A 22,464-nucleotide genomic window follows, 5' to 3' on the forward strand; every position below is an offset into this window, starting at 1 on the left:
TTCCCTTCCCGGCCCAAGTCATCGAGAAGACCGTCAATAAACAGCTGACCACCTTCCTCGAGACGAACAACTCGATCGACCCGTCCCAGTCTGGATTTCGAGCCAACCACAGCACCGAAACCGCTCTCATCGCAGCCACCGATGACATCAGGACCATGATGGACAACGGAGAAACAACCGCCCTCATTCTCCTCGACCTCTCAGCAGCCTTTGACACCATCTGCCACCGCACCCTAATAACCCGCCTCTACAACACTGGGATCCAAGGAAAGGCTCTGGACTGGATCACATCGTTCCTTTCAGACAGAACCCAGAGAGTCCGCCTAACTCCCTTCTGCTCCAAGGCCTCCAAGATCATCTGCGGCGTACCCCAGGGCTCCTCACTCAGCCCAACCCTCTTCAATATCTACATGAGCCCCCTCGCCGCCATCCCACGCAAACACAACATCAACATCATCTCCTACGCCGATGACACCCAAATGATACTCTCCTTCACCAAGGACCCAGCCACCGCCAAAACCAACCTCCAGGAAGGAATGAAAGACGTCGCAGAATGGATGAAGCTCAGTCGTCTGAAGCTGAACTCAGACAAGACGGAGGTCCTCATCCTCGGACAATCCCTCGCCGCCTGGGACGACTCCTGGTGGCCCACAGCGCTGGGCTCCGCGCCTACTCCCACGGACCATGCACGTAACCTAGGATTCATCCTGGACTCCTCCCTATCGATGACCACGCAAGTCAATGCCGTATCCTCATCCTGCTTCAACACCCTGCGCATGCTCTGAAAAATCTTCAGGTGGATCCCCACAGAAACCAGAAAGTCCGTCAGCCAGGCCCTCGTCACCAGCCGACTGGACTACGGAAACGCCCTTTACGCAGGAACCACTGCCAAACTCCAGAAACGACTTCAGCGCATACAAAACGCCTCTGCCCGACTCATCTTCGACATCCCCCATTACAGCCACATATCCGCCCACCTAAGAAACCTGCACTGGCTACCCGTCAACGAGAGGATCACGTTCAGGCTCCTCACCCACGCACACAAAGCGCTCCACAACAAAGTACCCGAATTCCTCAATGACCGCCTCTCGTTCTACACCCCCACCCGCCAGCTCCGCTCAGTCAGCCTCGCCCTCACCACCATTCCACGGATCCACAGAACCACCGCTGGAGGAAGATCATTCTCCTACCTGGCCGCAAAGACATGGAATTCACTCCCGCACACCTTTCGACTGACCCAGGATCACCTCACCTTCAAGAAGCACCTCAAAACCTGGCTATTCGAGCAATGACAGCACCCCTCCCTGTAGCGTCTTGAGACCCTCACGGGTGAGTAGCACGCTCTATAAATGTACTGATTGATTGCTTGATTGTTGCTCTACTCCTCCCCCTGAGCCAGTTTGAACCAGTCCCCCAGAGGATTCTAGAAGCTTCTGGCACTGTCTGGTAGGAGGGGGTGAGGGGCATATAAATAAGGGGGCTGTGCCACCATGTGCTGAGACAGAGCAGGGACAGGAACGTGAGGGGACCTGCTGCCAGGGGATACCACCACTTGGGCCTGTGTGCTGGATCCTGCACCCAACTAATCCCCTTGGCTGTCCACAGGGCTAGTGGAAGCCCCACTGCAGGAGTACAGACTGCTGTACAGGAGGAGTGCCACACTACAGGGGAGGATGGTTTTTAAAGCCTACCGCCCTGTCTTGATGAGTGCCCACTGACTGCTGACCCTGCCCAGTAGTGCCTGCTGGTCTGCTACCCAGCGCCTGGAAAGGAAGAGTGCTGTGTATGTGCTGCCCAGGAGAAGAAAGGAGTGCCAGACTGGAATTGCTGGTGTGCCCTGGCCACCTAGCACCTCAGGATTGCTGTAGGTGGAGTGCCAGGAGGGGAGAGGCGCAGGTTGACGGCCCCTGAAGCTGGTGGGGCTGCCTAGCACCTGTTAAGTGCTATATTTCATGACCCAGAAGGAGGTGAGGAACGTCACCCGTCATCCCTGAGAGTGCTGCTTCTGGGGGATCCTGAGGAATGTGAGGAAGAGCGCTGTGCCTGTTAAGCGCTATATTTCTACTCCCCGCGTGTGTGCCGCTTCTTGGGTGTATTCAAAACTATAGCGGGAGCCTACCCCGCACCGAAAGGTTGTCGCTGAATCACCGCCGCGGCCGAGCCGCCCTAGAACTGCCGCCTTAAAACTAAGCGGGTGCCTACCCCGCATATGGCCGAGCTTTAACACGGGCCGGAATCACCGCTACAACCCAGGGATTCGCTCTGGGCCGCCGCTCTGCCTGCGGTGACCCGGAAGAAGAAGGAGCTGCCCCGGAAGTTAGGCGGGGCTTCTGTAGGCTGGTGGGAGCCCGCGTCTTTGCTGGTTCAAGACCCGGAGCAGGAGCCCACCCCCCCAAGTTTATGCCCGGGAGGACGCCGTCTGAAGCAGCCCGAACCCTGCAATTAAGACCCAGGTCCCAGGAGAGGGCCCGCGCAAAGTCGGCCGAAGCCGGGCGAGATGCTGCCACGGGTGGGGTTCTCTCGCGCTGAGGAGAGCCCCGTGGCAGGCAAACAGGAGAAGCCCAGAGCCCCGAAGACGACCGCAGCGTGAGACGGCCGCACGGAGGGCAGGAGCCTACCCTGCCTCCGCTAGTAAAGCAGTGTCCACAGCTGTCTGGTGAGGGTAGAGGGGGGCCTCGAGGCACATTGTCAGTGCCTGCCCCCTCCGCGCTGAATTCCCGGCCGCCCGGAAGGTGTTGCTGTCAGCGGGGCTCCCAGGTGGAAACAGGGAAGCCCTGCGCCTGCCGCCAGCCACAGGAGAAGAGGAGTCATCTCGAGGAGCCCGGTGAGTGGTGCTCAGCTGTGTGGTGGTTGGGGGTGTGTCGGAGGCAAAGGGTCGGTGCCCATCTCCCGGTGGCAGTGTTGCATTTACAGGTTCCCCGTCTGGCAGCGGGCACCTGCGACTTTGGGCCAAGTGGAGCCCCCGATGACATGTCAGACCAGGACTGCTTCCACACGACTGCCCCACCGGACAAAGGGCAGTCTCCATCGTTGGGAGCATTGTCAATTTGAGGGCCTCCCTAGGCAGGATGCCTGCTATGTTTGGAAGTGATGTGGTCTAGCCTGCCCCGAGCAGAGAGTCATGTTTAGTGAAGTGATCTTATGAAAGGTGGCCCCTGCTCTTATGCTAATGGGTTTGTGGCCCCCACTCCTGGTTTTACACCTAATGCTAGAGACCTGATAGGTGCCCACCTAATGTGCTCCTGCCTGATGTTCTAGGCCAAAGGATAAGGTCTGATGTGAATGTGTGGCTATGCTGATGGTGTTACGCTTGGTGAGTTGAAGGCCTTCCCTAATGCGCGCACTACTGGAAATGGTTTAGGCCCCATGCCCCAGAGGACCCTGCCTAATGGGACCTATGCCAGTAGGTTGCCTAATGTGCTGATATGCCCAAAGGTTGCTGCCTAGTGTTTCTTTCCCTCACGCTTATATTGCTGATGTTCTATGCCATTTTTTATGCACACTGTGTTTCCAGCCCCATGATTTAGGTCTATGCCTGATGTTAATGCAGGACGCTTAATGTTCCTTTTTGCAGGGGATGCTGATGCCATGCATAATGTGCTTTATGTTTTTATTTCAGCCCTGAAACTGATGGACTTACCTTTTTTAGTTACCCTGTAAATAATCCCCCTTGTAATTATTGCCCTTGCGCCAGTTGGCGCTGTATAGTGATTACTGTGTTTAACTTTTGCATTGTCTCAAATATGCAAAAGTATTCTTTTCCATAGGAACTGGTGTTGTGTCTCTTTTTGTGGTGTGCCTTATGTGTCGGCTGTGTGTACAGCGTGGATGCTTTGCACATGTACTCTGGAGTTTGGCCCGCCCGCTCTGCACCATGCTACCCCATTTCTAACAAGCTGGAAACCAAATGTCATGTGATAACATTAAGTTTTACTTGTACTACTGACCCCCCCAACTCACCCATAACATTTTATCATCGGTAGAGCTTACATCCTCCACCACGTTGACTGTTTGTCTAATAGTAGCTTTTCTTTGAGATGATGAAACTCTTTTAAACTTTACTAGCAGTCTGATAATTATTGTTCCCTTCCACATCAGTTTGGCTGGTTTTTAAAGACTAACCGTTGACATAATACGGGAATCGCTGTCTGAGTAATGAGAGATCACAGTTCTTGGGGCCTTCTAGTAGTGAGTTTTAGCACTAACTTAGCAATACTTTCAAAGTTAAGGTTGCATTATGTTATCTTATGTTAAAATGGCTTGTATACCGCATGGCTCCCCCAGCAACAGGGCGTCCCAGCGGTTGCAGGCAGACCGGACAGAGAAGCACAGCAGGGAGGACGGAAAGAGAGAACTCTATAGGGCAGCTGGAAGGTTGAACCCCTAAATGGAGGTGAACAGCCAGGTTTTAATATGTTTCCGGAAGAGCCAGTGGTCTTGTATCAACAGGAAGTTTTGTGGTATGCACTGATTATAGTCACATCCCACAGAACTTAGGGGCATATCCTCAGAATGAGCAGTTTGCGAACGGGAAAAAGCCTTTTGGGATGTATCATCCCAAAAGGCCCTCGCAATTTAGGGAATCGCAACATTTGAGATTCCCTATTTTGCAAATGCATTAGGAGAATCGCAATTTGCGATTCCCTAAATGCTATTCCAGTAGCCAAATTGCGATATTGCTGTAAGGAATTGCAAATTACTAAGCCTGGGCGTAGTTCGCGTAGCCGCACTCCGCGAGCTACGCGAAGATGCACTTGCACTCCGCGAACTACGCATAGCTCCGCGAGCATGCGTAGTAGCTTGCTTGACCCGTTCGCAAGCCATTTTTCGTCTCCGGGAGCGCCGTGGAACTCTGAAACCTGCTCGACACCACATCTCCAGACGTCGCCTTCCTCACGGAAACATGGATGAACGCCTCCTCAGCGCCCGACATCGCCGTCGCCATCCCGGACGGATACAAGATCACCCGGAGAGACCGCGTCAACGAGACAGGAGGAGGCATCGCCATCGTCCACAAGAACACCATCCGCATCACGACCAACTCAGACGACAACCTCACAGCCACTTAACATCTTCACTTCCAGATACACACCGACCCCAAGACCACACTCAGAGGCACCCTCATCTACAGACCCCCAGGACCTCGCACACAATTCAGCGAAGACATCGCAGACTTCATCAGCCCGCACACCCTCGCTTCCGCTGACTACATCCTCCTAGGGGACCTCAACTTCCACCTGGAGAACAACAACGACAACACCACCACCACCCTGCTGGACAACCTCGCCAACCTTGGACTCATGCAACTGGTGAACACCCCCACCGACTACGCCGGACACACGCTTGACCCAGTCTTCTCCTCCAGCAAGTACATCTCCTTCAGCCACTCCACCGGGCTCCACTGGACAGACCACAGCTGCGTCCACTTCAGCTTCAGAAAGACCACGACTCACCACCACCCGCAACAGGTTCCCCGCAGGAACTGGAACAAGATCACCACCGACCAGCTCACCACTTCACTGAGCCAGAACCCGCCCGCCAGCTCAACTGACCCCAACCAAGCAGCCAACAACAGCCCCACCCTCTTCAACGTCTACGTGAGCCCCCTCACAGCCATCGTACGCCAACACAACCTCAACATCATCTCCTACGCCGACGACACCCAGCTGATCCTCTCCCTCACCAACGACCCAGGAACCGCCAGAACCAACCTACACGAAGGGATGAAAGACGTAGTCGAGTGGATGAGGAACAGCCGCCTGAAACTGAACTCAGACAAGACGGAAGTCCTCATCCTTGGATCATCACCCTCCGCCTGGGACGACTCCTGGTGGCCCCCTGCCCTGGGCAGCTCACCCAAACCAACGGACCACGCATGCAACCTGGGCTTCATCCTGGACTCCTCCCTCTCGATGACCAGACAAGTCAACGCCGTCTCATCATCATGCTTCAACATCCTACGCATGCTCCGAAAGATCTTACCATGGCTCGCCACCGAAACCAGGAAGACGGTCACACAGGCACTCTTCACCAGCCGACTGGACTACGGAAACACCCTCTATACCGGAACCACAGCCAAACTCCAGAAAAGTCTAACACATCCAGAACGCCTCCACACGACTCATCTTGGACATCCCCCGACACAGCCACATCTCCGGACACCTGAGAGACCTTCACTGGCTCCCCGTCAGCAAGAGAATCACGTTCCAACTCCTCACCCACGCACACAAGGCCCTCCACAACCTGGACCCCAGGTACCTCAACAACCGCCTGACCTTCTACACTCCCACCCGCCAGCTACGATCGACCAGCCACGCCCTCGCCGCCGTGCCACGCATCCGAAGATCCACCATGGGAGGAAGATCCTTCTCCTACCTGGCAGCCAAGACTTGGAACTCCCTCCCCATCCACCTCTGCCTGACCCAAGACCACCTCTGCTTCAGGAAGCAACTCAAGACATGGCTGTTCGAGCAGTAGCGGACCCCCCTCCCCCAAGTGCCTTGAGACCCTCTGGGTGAGTAGCGCGCTATACAAATATCCTGATTGATTGATTGCCTGCATGCTCGGGATGTGTAGCGCGCGAAGTTACCCATGAGGTTTGTCCCGCCCGCTCGCGTCCCCTTATTTCCGGTCACTACTAACATGTTCGCGAGTTATTCTGTGCCAGATTGCAGTTTCTGCATGTTCGGCAACTCGATCTTACCGACAAGCATCCTCGCGCACGCGAAAATGCTATTGAGCGCGCGAGAACTACGCTACGCAGCAGTTTGCGGAGTATTCAACAACTTCGCGTTCTCCGCGGAGCGCGGAGTTGCCGAAACTCCGCAAACTCCGCGAACGGAGCGTAGTTCTTCGCCCAGGGTTACAAATTACCACCAATTTGCGATTTCCTCAAAAAAAGCACTTTTTTGCTTTTTTCAAAGTGCTATTTGGCAAACATACATGCCCTTACGGCTAAGAAATAAAGACCTCCTGTTGTATATTATGAGGAAATTGCAAGTCACTTCAGAGTTACACAACCTTATAAAGAAACTCAACCTTCAGGCCATGTATGTGTGCCACATGTGCACACATGCACATTTTAGGGGTGCAACAGGGTGTCCTTTTGGAACCTTTGCACCCTTGAAATTGCGTGTGCAATTTGCGAGTACCTATTGGGTACTCACAAATTGTGCATGCAATTCCCATTCATTCCTATGGGCCTCCTGGCCCATAGAAATGAATGGGAGGCCATTCCTTATTTGGGACTCGCAATAAGCAAGTCTCAAATAAGGAATGCGTAGGAATCTAAATTTTAAATGCGAAACGTACCTACATAGCAGTTTGCGATTCTTTGATAGCTATTCGCATATAATCGCTATTAAGGACTCGTAAACCTGTCCTTCCATACATGTGTCTCTTAGTTCCTCTACTTCCAGTGGAATGGATGCTTAATTTTGGGGACCACATGTGCAGGATTTATATGATGGAATCGTAATTTTACTTTTAACTTTAAAATCTAGTGGTTTTGGCAATAATTATACTGTCAGTACTACCTATTGTAGAGCATAGTATACTACGTATTGTAGAGCATGGTAGTAATACGCTGATGGTGGTCACTTTCAAAACCAGTCATCACTGCCATAATATGAGATGAGAATATGAGATAATCTATAAAAAGGTCTCCACAGATACAGGAAACTGATTAGTTCCATTGAATGTTCACAAATCATAGCCCCTTAATAGGAGGACATCTAGGTTAATCACAATTATTTGTGCCTGATTCACCTCAAGTCTGGAAGATATAACCAGAAAGGGCTACATAAAATCAGATACTTTGGTTAATATTCCACCCTAAACTCAAACATCCAACCAGACAGCCCATGGGAAAAATGGGAAAATGAACCACCCAGGGCATGCTTCTTTATGTATTATTGCCAGGTTGGCCTGGTCCTCTTACAGGGAAATGTTTTTCTGTGTCACAATGTTTAGTACACGTTCTGGACACACTGGTACCTTGAATAATCCTTTAGTCTTCAGAGCTGGCTCGTCTAACTTCATCAACTTTTCCCAGTTGCAAATGGGTTGTGTAGTGTCCTTCCCAGCCTAGGAGCTTGTAACAGACTGTGCTTCTTTTGTCTTCGGACCATCAACTCCCTATAACCAGAGGACGGACCACTTGGGCAAGCGGAGAAATATTCAGTACCAACAAGTCCACTAGTGTTCTTCCAGCTAGACAAAAATATCCTCTGTCGAAGGGTTGTCTGCCATTTCCAGGGGAGACCTATCCCAGGGTCCTGTAATCTTTCTGTCAACAGCGTGACCTGACCCTCTTTAGCTCTGGGGGTTTAGGAGGGTCCTGGCAGCATTGATCCCGGATCAAAAAGCTTCAAACTGTACATTAAGACTGAGTAGGAGGCAACTCTATCCAAAACTCTGTCTCAGAACAGCAGATAGAGATGCCTTCTCTTCTTCACACATCTAGGCCGATCCTAGGCCGATCCTCGACTGGAGCGGATCAAGTAAGGCAGTTTAAAACACCCAGACATTTATAATGAACCCAAGGTAATTTTAATAAAGTTCTGAGCCTTCCCCATCTGATTTTGCTTCAAAGTGATGTGATTCCTGTCTTGTAGATAGGCTTTGTGCCATTTGCACTATTTAGGTTATTATAGGAAAGACAATATCTCTCAACACATTCTAAACTGCAACATTCTTTTTTAAATTTCACTTGTATTAAACTGATTTTAATATCTTTTTGACAAAAATACCTTATTGCTTTTTGATGTGCTTTATTTTGCACTACATATTCTACTTTTATTCTTAATGTTCGCAAACATCCTATTTGTTCCACATCAAAGAGCAAGATTCAAATTAGGTAAGTGATTTATGGGAAGAGTGATGATGTGACACTGTGTTCTGAGAAATCAAGAACTACTGTTGTATATTACAAGGAAATTGCAAGTCACTTCAGAGTTCCACACCTTATAAAGGAACTCAGCCTTTTGCCTTGTTCTTTATATGTTCACTGAACTTCTCCTGTTTTGTTTCGCTGAATGACTCATTCAAATGCACATTTATTGAGCTAAGAAAATAAAATCCATATACAAATTTAAGATATAAGGATAAAAACGTATTACATGTTAATTGCAGTCGCAAACACTACAGACATTTCATTTTATGACCTAATTACAATGCATATGTGATCAGTATGAGTATGAGTCTTCTCAATAATGCAGCATAAACCTGCAGAATTATCCAGTTCATCTTTTCAGAAATCAAGTTGCAAGTACCAGTTCATGTAAACTACTTTAAAAAGTATTTTCCCTTCGTGAGATTGCTTCGGTTTCTTTTCCTTCTATCGCAGCATGTGTATTGTTATGTTAGAAAAGCTATGTAGAATACGTATGCCAATGCTTTATCGTTTTACAAAAAGGGGGTGGTGATGAACAGAGTGTCTGAGTTAAACAGACCACTCTTACCCAGTCCAAAGATCAGGGCTTGATCCATCACCGTTATTTATCTCACTGCCCCATCCCAGCTCAGAACATATTTCCTTCCCAGTGTAAGAATTGGCTTTTGTAGTTTGGTTTGCCCTGTTCCCATCATGCACTGGGACAGGAACAGACTAATTTGCATACAGCCAGGTTCTGAAACTGGGATGGTGCAGTGAGCTAAAAAACGGTGTTGGATCTAGCCCTGATCTCTTGACTGGGTGAGAGTATTCTGTTTAATTCAGAGACTCTGTCCCTCACCACCCCTTGTTGTAAATATTTTTGTCCACCCTAAGCGTGGAAGGGTATACTCAGATGTGAGTCCCTTGCTCATTGCACCATCAGGATTCAAGCAAGCCGGGCCGAAGAGGCTGAAATGCCAGAAACCGGTCCCCGGTAGCTTGTTTCCTTCCCAGTGTAAGAATTGGCTTTTGTAGTTTGGTTTGCCCTGTTCCCATCATGCACTGGGACAGGAACAGACTAATTTGCATACAGCCAGGTTCTGAAACTGGGATGGTGCAGTGAGCTAAAAAACGGTGTTGGATCTAGCCCTGATCTCTTGACTGGGTGAGAGTATTCTGTTTAATTCAGAGACTCTGTCCCTCACCACCCCTTGTTGTAAATATTTTTGTCCACCCTAAGCGTGGAAGGGTATACTCAGATGTGAGTCCCTTGCTCATTGCACCATCAGGATTCAAGCAAGCCGGGCCGAAGAGGCTGAAATGCCAGAAACCGGTCCCCGGTAGCTTGTTTCCTTCCCAGTGTAAGAATTGGCTTTTGTAGTTTGGTTTGCCCTGTTCCCATCATGCACTGGGACAGGAACAGACTATTTTGCATACAGCCAGGTTCTGAAACTGGGATGGTGCAGTGAGCTAAAAAACGGTGTTGGATCTAGCCCTGATCTCTTGACTGGGTGAGAGTATTCTGTTTAATTCAGAGACTCTGTCCCTCACCACCCCTTGTTGTAAATATTTTTTTCCACCCTAAGCGTGGAAGGGTATACTCAGATGTGAGTCCCTTGCTCATTGCACCATCAGGATTCAAGCAAGCCGGGCCAAAGAGGCTGAAATGCCAGAAACCGGTCCCCGGTAGCTTGTTTCCATTCCCAGTGTAAGAATTAGCTTTTGTAGTTTGGTTTGCCCTGTTCCCATCATGCACTGGGACAGGAACAGACTAATTTGCATACAGCCAGGTTCTGAAACTGGGATGGTGCAGTGAGCTACAAAACGGTGTTGGATCTAGCCCTGATCTCTTGACTGGGTGAGAGTATTCTGTTTAATTCAGAGACTCTGTCCCTCACCACCCCTTTTTGTAAATGCTTTATCGTAGCACGCACATGTATAATATTTGCTCTTCGAGCACGATATTTGTAAAAAAACAATAAAGTGAGTTCTTTAAAAAAAAAGTATGCTTCCAATATTACATTTTGAGAACTGATGGATTTGTTTCTGAGAGCCACCAAAAATGGATATATGTCCTGTGAGCCCTCCTGTCGGTTTCCCCACTCATTATGAATCTGAGGAAATGCCATTTTCCTAGCCGGGCCAGATAATTTCTACATTCCAGCCGGTGAACTCGAATTCACTCACCCTTTGTCAAATTTACTACTGTGACAAATTCTACTAGCTAAAAATGTTTATAAAAGTATTAAGTTAAACTCCATCAAACCTGATTGTATTACAAGTTGGAAAATCAAGCCACAAATTCTACACTTTTGTTATTAACAGACTCACATGTCCACTGCTCAAATTAATTAATATTTCCCTGTACTAATTTATTACTATTCCTTTTTGGTTCCGGAGTAGAGTGGTGCTCGCCGAAAATCATGCCGACGCCTCATCAGGGGCAGTAAACAATTGGGGCCTCATTTATGAAAAGTGACGCATGGCTGCATGAAAACAGAGATGCGTCACTTTTCATTGCACCTTCCTTGTGACACCAATGATGCGTCATATGTACAGTATGACGCATCATGTCGCAAGGAGTTACAGATACGTCAGTATTTCTGAAGTATCTGTAGGCGCAAAAGTGACGCATTGCTGGAGTGTGTCACAAAAGTGACGCAACTCCAGCAATGTGTCCTTTTACAGGGGGCAAGCCCCATGTAAATGGTCTTGCGTCAGTCTTTCGCCTGCTGTGAGGCAGGCGTAAGATTTTGATGCATCTGAGTCCTAGAAGTGACGCAGTGAAATCTCATTGATTTCACTGTGTCACTTCCATGACCCTTTCTTGTGTCAATACGCCCCCCTTACATACTTTATGCCTGGCGCAGGTATAATGTGGCCCAGGGGTTTACAAAGTGACGCATCTGCCTAGATGCGTCACTTTGTAAATATGGCGCAACATGGCGCATTTTTTACGCCACTGGTGCGTCACAAAAAGTGATGCACCAGCGGCATAAATGAGGCCCTAAATAAATACAATTACTATTAGAATCACGTCACTACTGAATGCAAACAATGTGATCTGGGCATAAGAGAGCTCGCTATTTCCTGTTATTTCATCAAGGTAGTTCATAAGTTTCATCACCTTATTTCAAAATGCCAAGGAGCAGGCAGGCTCTCTGCCCACAACATATAACACACGAGTTAACTACGAGATAGGAAACACATGCATCCTTTCCTCATAAGCTTATATATTGGTAACCTTTTTCTTGCAGGGCTGAACCAGTGCTTACCAGGATAAAGGAAAACAGAAAACGTATAATTTCTCCATCATTTGATAACATCAAATATGACAATTTCGAAATCGAGGAATATCCCTTGTCTGCTCAGGGGTTTGACTGGGAGCTGTGGTGTCGATACCTGAATCCTCAGAAATCATGGTGGAAGCAGGAAAATTCAACTGCACCCATAAGGTAATACAGGCTTCTCTTCAAAATATAACGAGCTATGTTTTGTCGCAGTAATATTTTACCCTGGTACTTTTGCTGAAGGGAAATAAAAAATGTCTTATCTGAGAATTAATATTTCATTGAGGTGGTGTCTTACACTAGAGGTAACTCACCACTAAGAAAACCAGTCACACCTAAAAAATCTTGTTTGTTAATGGCTATGTGGGAATAAAGTGTAATTACATCCGAATAATTTCATCTGAATAATTACTACGCAAATTCATCTAATCATCCAAAATAATACATTAAAAGAATGAAAAAAAACATTAAATCATGTAATTATTTATTTGTATGCTGTTCATAGATAGGTAAGACAGACTATTGTAAACAGGTCATGAGGAGTCAGACCATTGGCTGTGGTTGGTAAGTATAGTGAGAATCAGCAATTATGCATCCCATCGTAAGGTGTGGCATACGAATAAAGTTATAGTACACTGCACTCTGCAACATATGTTCTGTAATTGTGCACGTAAATGATGATGCAAGGATCACCACTCTTTAAAGGGGCGTTGGTGTGTGTTCAAAAGGCCATACTTGTGCATAATCAGCGCAATAACCATGGTAGGTGACGAATGCAACTATAGCAATTCTGTATCGTTAATGATATAATATAATGTCCAAGTGGACATTGTTCTACAGGGTTCTAGGTTGGGTTTTTGATTGAGGATGGTGTGAACCCTAATCAAGCAACAACCATATTCCTTGTCTGGGTGAACCACAATTGTCACTATATTAACCTGTGCGTAACCCTCTGGTATCTTGGTACAAATACAGTCAGCCTTAACTTAGAGGCAATGTGTAAAGTATTTATGCAGCACTCACACAGTAAACTAGTATAGTGCCCATGCCGCTGGGCAATGTCACAAACTGTTCTTAAGCTTTTAACATTTTTTAATATAGTTAGGAGTTAAAGTTTGCAGCTTAGGAGTCTTTAAAAAAATCACTGTTTCTGCAGGTTGCTAGTGTATCAAAAACTAGATATGTCTGAGTATCTGGGTGAGCACCTGCCTGAATTGGTATTTCTCACAGAGACATAGCTCACATAGGACTCCTCCTCAGACCTACTCCAAGTGACACCGACAGTTTATGCCATTAGCAGGCTAGATAGACTAGGACAGAGAGGGGTGGTATTGCAATCATTTTTAAGCAAGAAATTCAAAGCAACTTCTCTGAGCTTAGTATTGAGGGAAGTGAAGTGAACCTCTTTTCTCTGGTGCTGACTGGCAACTGTACATTGGCGAGAGTTTTGATTTATCGCCCTCCAAGTATGCCACTAACTTTTCACAACAATAGCAGATATCTTAGCCCCGCTAGCATTCGAATATGCTAACTTTACAGTGGTCGGAGGCTTGAATTTATATCTTGAGGATACATCCTGCACCGCAGCCATGACAGTGACAGCAGACCTGGAAGGCATGCAGTTGGTTCAACATGTTAAGTCCCACTCTTTCAACTTGAGGCACACTCTGGATTTGGTTTTCTCTAAAATAGTTGACATAGTGGTTAATGAGCCCATTCCACTGGTATGGTCTGATTACTGTGCCATCCCGGTTATTGTTCCATCGAAGAATGCACTTGAAGTGGTTCAAGCGGCCTCAGTGGCATGGACCAGGCACTGGAATAAAATATCCCATATGGCATTTTGTGGTGCTTTGGTGACTAACTGGCTGAGTCTGGGCAACTGTATCAAGACAGATGATTCTCAAGTAGAACATTGGATTAATGACGCTTTGGATCAGATTGCTCCTTCTGGAAGGCGCGCCTTCTCAAAGAACATGACCCTCAGCTGACTGGTTTAATGCGGAGCTGCTAGCATAATAGAAAAATCGTAAACAGCTGGTGCTCCTTTGGTGCAGAGAGTATGATCTTGCTCATAAAAGTGACTGTAAGCAGTATTAAAAATGTATCACAAGGGTAATAAAAAGGCTTGCTGTGAATTTTACACAAATAAAATCCAGCTGGCCCAACATTCCTCTTGTGAGCTCTTTAGGGTGGTGAAGTATTTTCCTTGATTAAGCACTGTCTTGGCATCTGTCACTCCAACAGAGGAAGGTTGCAACTTGCTGGTGCACTTCTTTTTGGATAAGGTAGCCCAACATTTATGACTTGTTTCCTGCTAAAGCTAGAGATGCTACTTGCTTGATCATACTGTTCGAATGGTCAGAGGACAACCCTTGGTTGAATAATGTCTGACCTATTGATGTGGATTAGTTAATTGCCATATACAAGTCAGTAATATTAGGTTAATCTCTAGACCTGGCTTCTCCAGTTATCTTGGAACAAGGTTTGGAGTTAATGCACCTAGTTCTAAATTAATTGATCAACAACTCCTTAAACTCTGTTCAGGTACTCAGAAAGTGAAAGCAATGGTTGGTGGTTCCTCTCTTTAAAAAGCCACTGCTGGATCCTAGCAAGCTGGAAAATTATTTGCAAAATTCGCACCTCCCACTCTTTTCCAAAATTACGGAGAAATCCGTCTTTAAAAAGATTTTGGCTTTTATAGAGAGCCACAATATGCTCCATAAACCTCAATCTGGGTTACTTTCCAAATACAGTACAGAGCCGACCCTATTGTTAGCAATGGTCTATGCGATGCTGGCAACTCGCTAGTGCTATTGATGTTGAATGTTAGCGCTGCTCTTGATATTGTTTGTCACAATGTTTTGTTATGGAGTCTCTGGAATTCTGGGATAGGACACCTAGCCCTGTAATGGGTTGAGTCCTTTTTGTAAGGTCGCACCTTTCAGGTGGCACAGAAGCTTTATCAGTCAAGAGTGCTCCTGCTCAAGCAAGGGGTGCCACAGGCCTCCTCACTGAGCCTCACCCTTTTTAAAGTGTATGTGCACACACTAGCTGAGATAATTGAGAGCTTTGGGTTCTCGATTATGTCATATGCTGATGACACTCAGCTTATTATCACGCTGTCAAAAAATGCGTCCCAGATGGTTGCTTCTCACAGCCTCTGCCTGGCAGAAGTCGCAAAGTGGATTGACCTAAATTGTCTGATGCTCAATGCAGGAAAAACAGAGGTTTTGACCTTGGGTAACCAGGAGAATATTTAGTCATCGGCATGGTGGCCCAAGGAGCTGGTCTCTATTCTGGGAGCGAAACCCAAGGTTAAGAATCTCAGTGTCTGGGTGGATCTTAAATCATCTTTGGCAACCAAATCTCACCGGTGACAGGAAAGTGTTTTGGACTTTTGGAAATGCTGAGAAAAAGAATGCATGTCTTACCAGCAGAGTTCATGAAGAGAGCAATTCAGGTCATGATAGTATCAAGGCTAGACTACTGCAATGTGCTATACCTTGGAGTGACACAAAGTAGACTCAACAGATTGCACAGAGGGCAAAACGTGACAGCTAGGCTAATTTTGAATCTGCCTAGATGTGTGCCCATGAAAGGTGCCCTTAGGCAGCTTCACTGGCCCCCGAAGATACAAAGAGAGGCCTTTAAAGTCTTATGCTTTTGTTATAAAGCCATGAACAATAAAGGACCTCAGTACCTGCAACCACTGGTGAGACCTTATGTACCCCAGAGTAATCTGAGATCATCAAGGGAGCTGCTAGCTATTGTGCCCAGAGTGAGTAAAGCACAGATGGGTGGAAAGTCATTCAGCTTCTTAGCACCTAAACTGTGGAATTCTCGGCCTTTAGCAGTTCAGCAGGGCCAGTCAGAGGAAATATTCATTATGAAACTTAAAACTTGATTCTCAGGTCAGGATATAGGGGGTTTGAGAACGGCATTTAGATGGGTGAGCTTGGTGCCAAGGTCTGGGACACCTCTCACAAGGTAGCTATGTGCTGTAGAAATATTATTATTATAAATATAAAGGGAAAACACAACTCAAGAAAATGCCTACACAAATCTAGAAAAATGAAGTACATTTTTATACATAAAATGATATCAGAATGATAAAAATCCAATCAGAAGAACTGGAGCTATGCAGTTTCAAAGCTTTAAGTTAAAGTAGCACCAAAAAGCTCATAGTGCCAAATGGGGTTATCTGGTTGAACAGGACCAGGACCAAGTTACAAATTCAAGCTGACCATAATGGAGCACGGGCTGGGTGTAGGACAAATCTCCCTGGGCAATGTACCTGGTTGTACTTGCACTGAGATGCGAGGTACTACGTCGTGCTGCGTCAAGTCCCCTTGGTTCCGATTGGACTGCCGATCAGGAGTTGTGAGATACTGCGTCAAGATGGAATGTGCTGCGTTGGTTCCACTGAGGCTGCCAATCAGGAGCTGCAGGATGCTGAATGAGGAATTCTGTGCTGTGATGCATCACGATGAATCGGATCCAGTGAGGCCACTGATCAGGAGCTACGAGGTGCTGAGAGGTGAAGTCCTGCATTGAGCTGCATCGCTTCTGAGGGAACCCACAGTTGAGATAGGAGAAGCACACTCTGAGGGCAGCAAAGGGTCCTGAAGCTGGGGGACACCTCTTGGGGATCAGAACGTACTCCAGCAGAGGCTAGCAGAATGGAATAGGCAAGTCCAGTTGAGTCTAGGCAGCTGGACAGATGCAGGCAGGTCTCTGGAGCCTGTTGTGTCCTTGTAGCTCAGAATAGGTGGCCAGGCTGCTAGCTCTTGGAGTCACTTTGATGGTTCTGGGTTCAGAGGCAGGTCCAGTCTTCCTTCCTCAGGTAGGAGGGCTGTCCTTATTGTAGCAGGGCAGTAGGGCAGTCCTGCCAGCAGCAGGAGAAAAGAGAAGTCTTTCTTCTGAGTCTTACACGGGTACCGAGGTAATCGAGAGTTTGTGTGAGGGTCCAATATTTACACCTGGTGCCAGCTTTAAAGTGGGAGAAATTTCTAGACTTCCCCTGTACCTGATTCTAGAATTTCCCTCCTTCTCTTGCCCTGGACCCACGTGGTTTGTTGTGTGGTCTGAAGTCCTTTTTGAGTGTGCTGAGGCAGCTCCTTTGAAGTCCAAGTGTTTTAGGTTACATCTCTGTTACTCCCACCCTGACAAGATGGCCCATCCTGACAGCACCTAGTCTCCTGTTATAGCACTGTCTGAGAGCAATACACAAAAGCAAACTGCCAATATACCTAGTCATGTGACCCGGGATAAAGACTGCAGGCACCAAGCTGTTAGGGAAAGAAAATGTTAACTTTTTTAAAGTGGCCTTTTTGAATTGTTTTATTATTTAAAACATTTTTTTATTAGGTTTTGGTTGCAAGTAAAACATGACAGGTTATAGCTTAACCATACAACAAAGCAAGTAAAGTTTTTTTTCAGTTCACTTAGGTAGCACAGTTAAGACAATTCGTCAAAGATTCTTCAAGTGATAACATAACCAGTGAAGCAGTGACATTTCCTACGGATCAACATTGAAAATTCACTCTTGTTCAATTTCTCAGTCCAGCCCATGACCCAGTCATCCCCTCTTTGCTGCCCGTCAGTCCCATTTAATGGTAATTTCCTGTCGCCTGTGAGCAGGCGGGGTTATCAATTCCAGCCTCAACTCTATCTGATTGTTCTAGAAGATACAGTTTAAGTATTGTCCGGACAGGGGTGCAATCCCAGGCCGTCACCTACCCATTCAGTCTTTGGGCTGACTACATCTGTCTCTTATTCCGTCTTCCCCCTCATCTTCTCCCTTCTCACGCCCCCTTCCCTCTCTACTGTTTCTCCTTCTCTCCCGTTAATATGTCTCATATATTTGATGTAACGTGAAATTGTTATTATTGTTGTAACTTTGCGGACCTTATGTAAAGTGCTCTAATAACTACGGGTTTAGCCAGCGCTATGTAAAACTATATGAATAAAAAAAAAATAAAGGTGCAGAAAGTCAGCGCCATCCTCCCACATCTATAACAGTTATCAGTGTCTCTGAAGTGAAAGCGCAGAAGTTTTGTAGGCGTGTAATACAGGCAATGCAAATATTTATAGTACATAATCCACAGCCTGCTGCTGACTGATATTTTCCCAGTCTGTTGACAGCAGAACGTCCACTCGTCGTCCGTTAAGGAGCAGCCCAATTCTTCCTCCCAGCTTGCTCGTGCTGCAGGAGTTTCACGTGGGCTGTCTGTTTGGGTGGTGCAATATAACATGGTAATTACATTTGTGGGAGTGGGCTTCTGGAGCAGGGTGGGTAAAGGGGCCATGATTGGTGGTTCATTTGGGAATTATGGGGGGAGGGCTTTAATGTCTTGTTGAAGTCTGAAAAGTTCCATGGAGGTGGGTGAAATGTCCCAGAAGAATTCCTCCCGGGTACGAAACCTCCCGTTCTAATACAAGTCCCCCCAGGTCAGTGCTGCGAATTACCAGAGCATTTGTCAACAGCCTCCCTCCTGTGTAACGGGAAGATCTATTCACCCTTGGAGAGGCAGTAGAGGGGAGTACATTATGTTAAGTGTGAGGCTGTTGGCTATATCACTCCAAGCTCTCTTTGTGCAGTCAACTATAGTCTGGTCCTTACATTTGTGGGCGACCGGTGAGCTCCAGTAAGCCGAGTAGGGGCTGGCTCCATGTGCCCATTCTCGACTGCCATGAGGGGCATATATGGTGGTGGGTTCATCCAATATGCAGCAAAGTGAGCTTGGACGCAGCTGAAATAAAAATCCATATCTGGAATTTGTAACCCTCCGGCGATAAATGGTTGAGTCATTGCTTCCCAATTTAATCTAGATTGTTTACCCCCCCAGATAAGCCGAATGAGCTGGGATTTAATTGTTTTAAAGAAGTGTTTACTGGGGGCGTATGGAATGTGGATGAAGAGATACAATAACTTAGAGAGAATTACAATTTCTATCAGTGATACTCTCCTTGCCATCAATAAAGGCATAGCAATCCAACTGGTGATCTTATCTGTTAGTGTGTCTAGCACTCGCTCATAGTTCACTCTCATTAATTCTTCTCTATCTCTTGTCCCCCCAATACCCAGGTATGTGCTGCGCTATTGCGCCAAGGGATAGTCTGGGTTGAACTTGTTGGCTGTGGCAGTGAGGGGAAGATTTGAGATTTTCTCCAATTTATATTGATTCCTGAATACATACCGAATTGTATGAATTCACGTAGTATCGGATTGAGACTTTCGTCCGGGTCCCGAATGTACAAGGTGAGATCATCAGCGTATAATGAGATAAAAATGTGTTGCTCGGGGTAAATGATAGCATGTTCTCGATTATGTTGACGCAGTTTGGCTGCCAACGGTTCCATCGCAAGTGCAAAGAGGAGGGGCGATTGAGGGCACCCTTGCCTCGTTCTTCTAACTATGCTAAAACTAGAAGAGCAGATCCCATTGATTTGTATTTTTGCCTGCAGTTTGGTATAGATTAGCTGGAACCAGGCCAAGAAGGGTATGGGGTATCCCATCCATCTAAGAACACAAGCCAAGTAGTCTCATTCTACTAAAGAGTCGAAGTCCTTGGTGGCGTCTAAAAATACTGCCACTGTATTCCCCTCTGGATCAATGTCCTGTAGGACGGCAAATAGGGTCCGAATGTTGTGCGATGCTGCTCTGCCAGGCACCAAGGCCTACTGATCTGGCAATACCAGGACATTCATGAGTGGGCTAATGCAAATCGCCACTATTTTGGCTGGAATTTTAGCATCAACAATAATGAGGGATAGCGTTCTGTATGAAACACAGCGATCTCCCGCTTTCCTGGGTATGAGGAAGGATATGATAAGTGCCCCGTGCTTTGTTTAGGGAAGGACACCTGTTTCCCTTACATCTTCGTAAACGTGTCTAAGAATTGGGATGAGCGTGGCGCTAAATGCTTTGTAACATTCAGCTGTGAGCCCATCAGGGCCTGGGGCGCGTCCAGACCGTAATTGCATGATCTCGGCTCTAATTTTGTCATCTTCAAAGTCCGCCAGGAGTAACTTCCTTTGGGCATCTCCTAGCCACACTAGTGCTGTATCTTTGAAGTACGGTACAAATTCTACCTGCTACGTCCTGTGTAATGTGTGTAGTGTGCTGTAAAATTTATGAAACATGACCAATATGTCCGTGGTGTTTCTATGTAGCTGTCCATCACCATCAGCAATCTCGAGGATAATAGTCGAGAACCTGGACTGCTGGATCAGTTCTGTTAGTGACTTCCCTGGTTTTTCCCCCTCTCCGTATTTATTCCTGTTTGTATCTCTGTGGTGTGTGCTGTTTGCATTTGGGCTTCTAGATGTTTTAATTCCTTTTCCAGTTTCTGAAGCGCGTTTCGTATATCTTTTAATCTCCCCCTCCTTTAGCAATATATATCTCACTGATGGTTACTTTGAATGCTTATTACACTGTGGAATATTGTGACACTGAATTTATGTTGCGTGGGAAGAACTCTTCTATCTCCTGTTCCAATTCAGACAGAAAGGCGGTGTGTAATAGTGCATGTAAAGGTAGCTGCCAAGACCGATATGGCGAGTCCTCGCATGGTGGGGTAAGAGTCAACAGCACAGGTGAGTGGTCAGAATAGGTGCAGGGTAAGTGCACTGCTTGGGTTAGCCATGGTTTCAGTCCTCTGGACAGCAACCACCCATCAATACGTGACCTTGAGGAGTGCGCTGTAGAGTGCAGGTGCTTCTATTTCAGTCGGGTGTAGATTCCTCCAGGCATCTATCGATCCGTGTTCTGTGGTGATGTTTTTTAAATGGCATTGGGTGTTTGTGTAGTGGTGTGACTGTGGGTGTGACCGGTCCATTTTCAGATCTAATGTAATATTGAAGTCCCCGCCTCATACTACATGTGTGGAGCCAATATCCAGAATTTTTCCCCATAGGATATGAAAACATTTGGGATCATCAATGTTGGGTCCGTAGCAGCAGACAAATGTTATGGATTGGGAAGCCACGCTTCCCCACATGATGCAATAGCGACCCTGTGGGTCCATATGTGACTCAATGGCTTTGTAAGGAAGACTATGTTTGATTAGTATTGTTGTGCCCGGTGCATGTGTTAAATATGAGGAGACGCAACGGTGCATTGGCCATTGGGCCGCAAATGCGGTTGGAGCTGAGGGCACAAGATGCGTTTCCTGTAGCATAGCACATTGTATGTTATGCCTATTTAAGAACGCTGGGATATACCTGCACTTGCCAGGGTTCGATCTTTCCACTATTAGCATCACAGAAAACGTTTCTCTGCCAAACAGTGTGGTAAGCAGGCGCTCAACATATTCTTCCATTTTGCCTGTTTGTGGACTCTGGTACACCAAGAATTCTTAGGTTATTTCTACCTGACGTGGATTCTAAATCTTCATTTTTTGCTGCTATCACCTTCAAAACTCTTTCCATGTTTAGTAGTTGCTGCTTACTTCACTGGAGGCAATCTTCCAGGTCCGAGATGCGCTGTTCCACTTCTTTAAGGCACTATGTATGCTGATCTAGCTTGTGTGTGACGTTATCTATTCGTGTACACATGGTGTCCATTTTGGCCTCAATGGAGGTTAGGCTGGATTTCATAATGAGGAGGGGTTCTTTCAGATCCTCTGTCGAGGTGTGTGCGCTTGTGGTAGATGTGTCTGCCATGTCGCCTTTCATGTCTGCTTGGGTTCTGGTGGATTTACGAGCTTCGAATGGCAGTTTAGTTTGTTTCCCGTCAGCCTTCACCATGCTGTTTGCTTTATGTTGAGTTATCCAGCTGTCTATACTGGATCTTGTCGGGAAGGGTGGGTGCTGGAAGTCCAAGTATAAATCTGTCTTATTTCCAGGACTAGAGCACGGATATCTCTGCACAGCATTCAAGGTGCTAACTTCACCTAGCACCCTGTCCACTGTGTTGTTATTGGCCGTCCGGGTCCTGCTGTTAGGCTAGGGAGTATATGGTCTACTTGAGCTCATGTCAGCCTTTTGGCACTCTGTATGGGAGGTGATGGTTTCCGAATACATCTGCTGTGTCGCGTTCCAGCTCTCGCACTGCGTGTATATCGCTAAGCCCAACCCGCAGGGAATTCAGAGAGGACTACTTGCATTGGCGGTGGGCAGTTGGGGCTCTTAGGCGTGGGGTTAATAGCTTCCCGCAGCACACGTTTTCGATTCGCCTTGTCCTGGGCTACTCAGAGTAGAGACAACGCTTTGCGGCCTCAAGTCAAGGGGATTGTGCATTACTGTCTGTGCAGTGGTAGAGATCGCATTGGCTGGCTATGTATCCTGCAGGTC

At 47.0% G+C, this 22,464-nt stretch overlaps 1 protein-coding gene across 1 annotated transcript in view; it reads left to right on the forward strand.

The window, feature by feature from the left end:
* GALNT18 (polypeptide N-acetylgalactosaminyltransferase 18) overlaps positions 1 to 22,464 on the forward strand; it is a 1,615,994-nt gene that overhangs the window by 1,116,060 nt on the left and 477,470 nt on the right. Inside the window, exon 5 of the mRNA XM_086955949.1 lies at positions 12,133 to 12,330. Within this exon, the coding sequence (XP_086812075.1) occupies positions 12,133 to 12,330 (198 nt within the window). The remainder of the gene's footprint in view (positions 1 to 12,132; positions 12,331 to 22,464) is intronic.

The sequence above is a fragment of the Lissotriton vulgaris genome, chromosome 2_1, assembly GCF_964263255.1.
Source record: "Lissotriton vulgaris chromosome 2_1, aLisVul1.2, whole genome shotgun sequence".
Lineage (NCBI taxonomy): Eukaryota > Metazoa > Chordata > Amphibia > Caudata > Salamandridae > Lissotriton > Lissotriton vulgaris.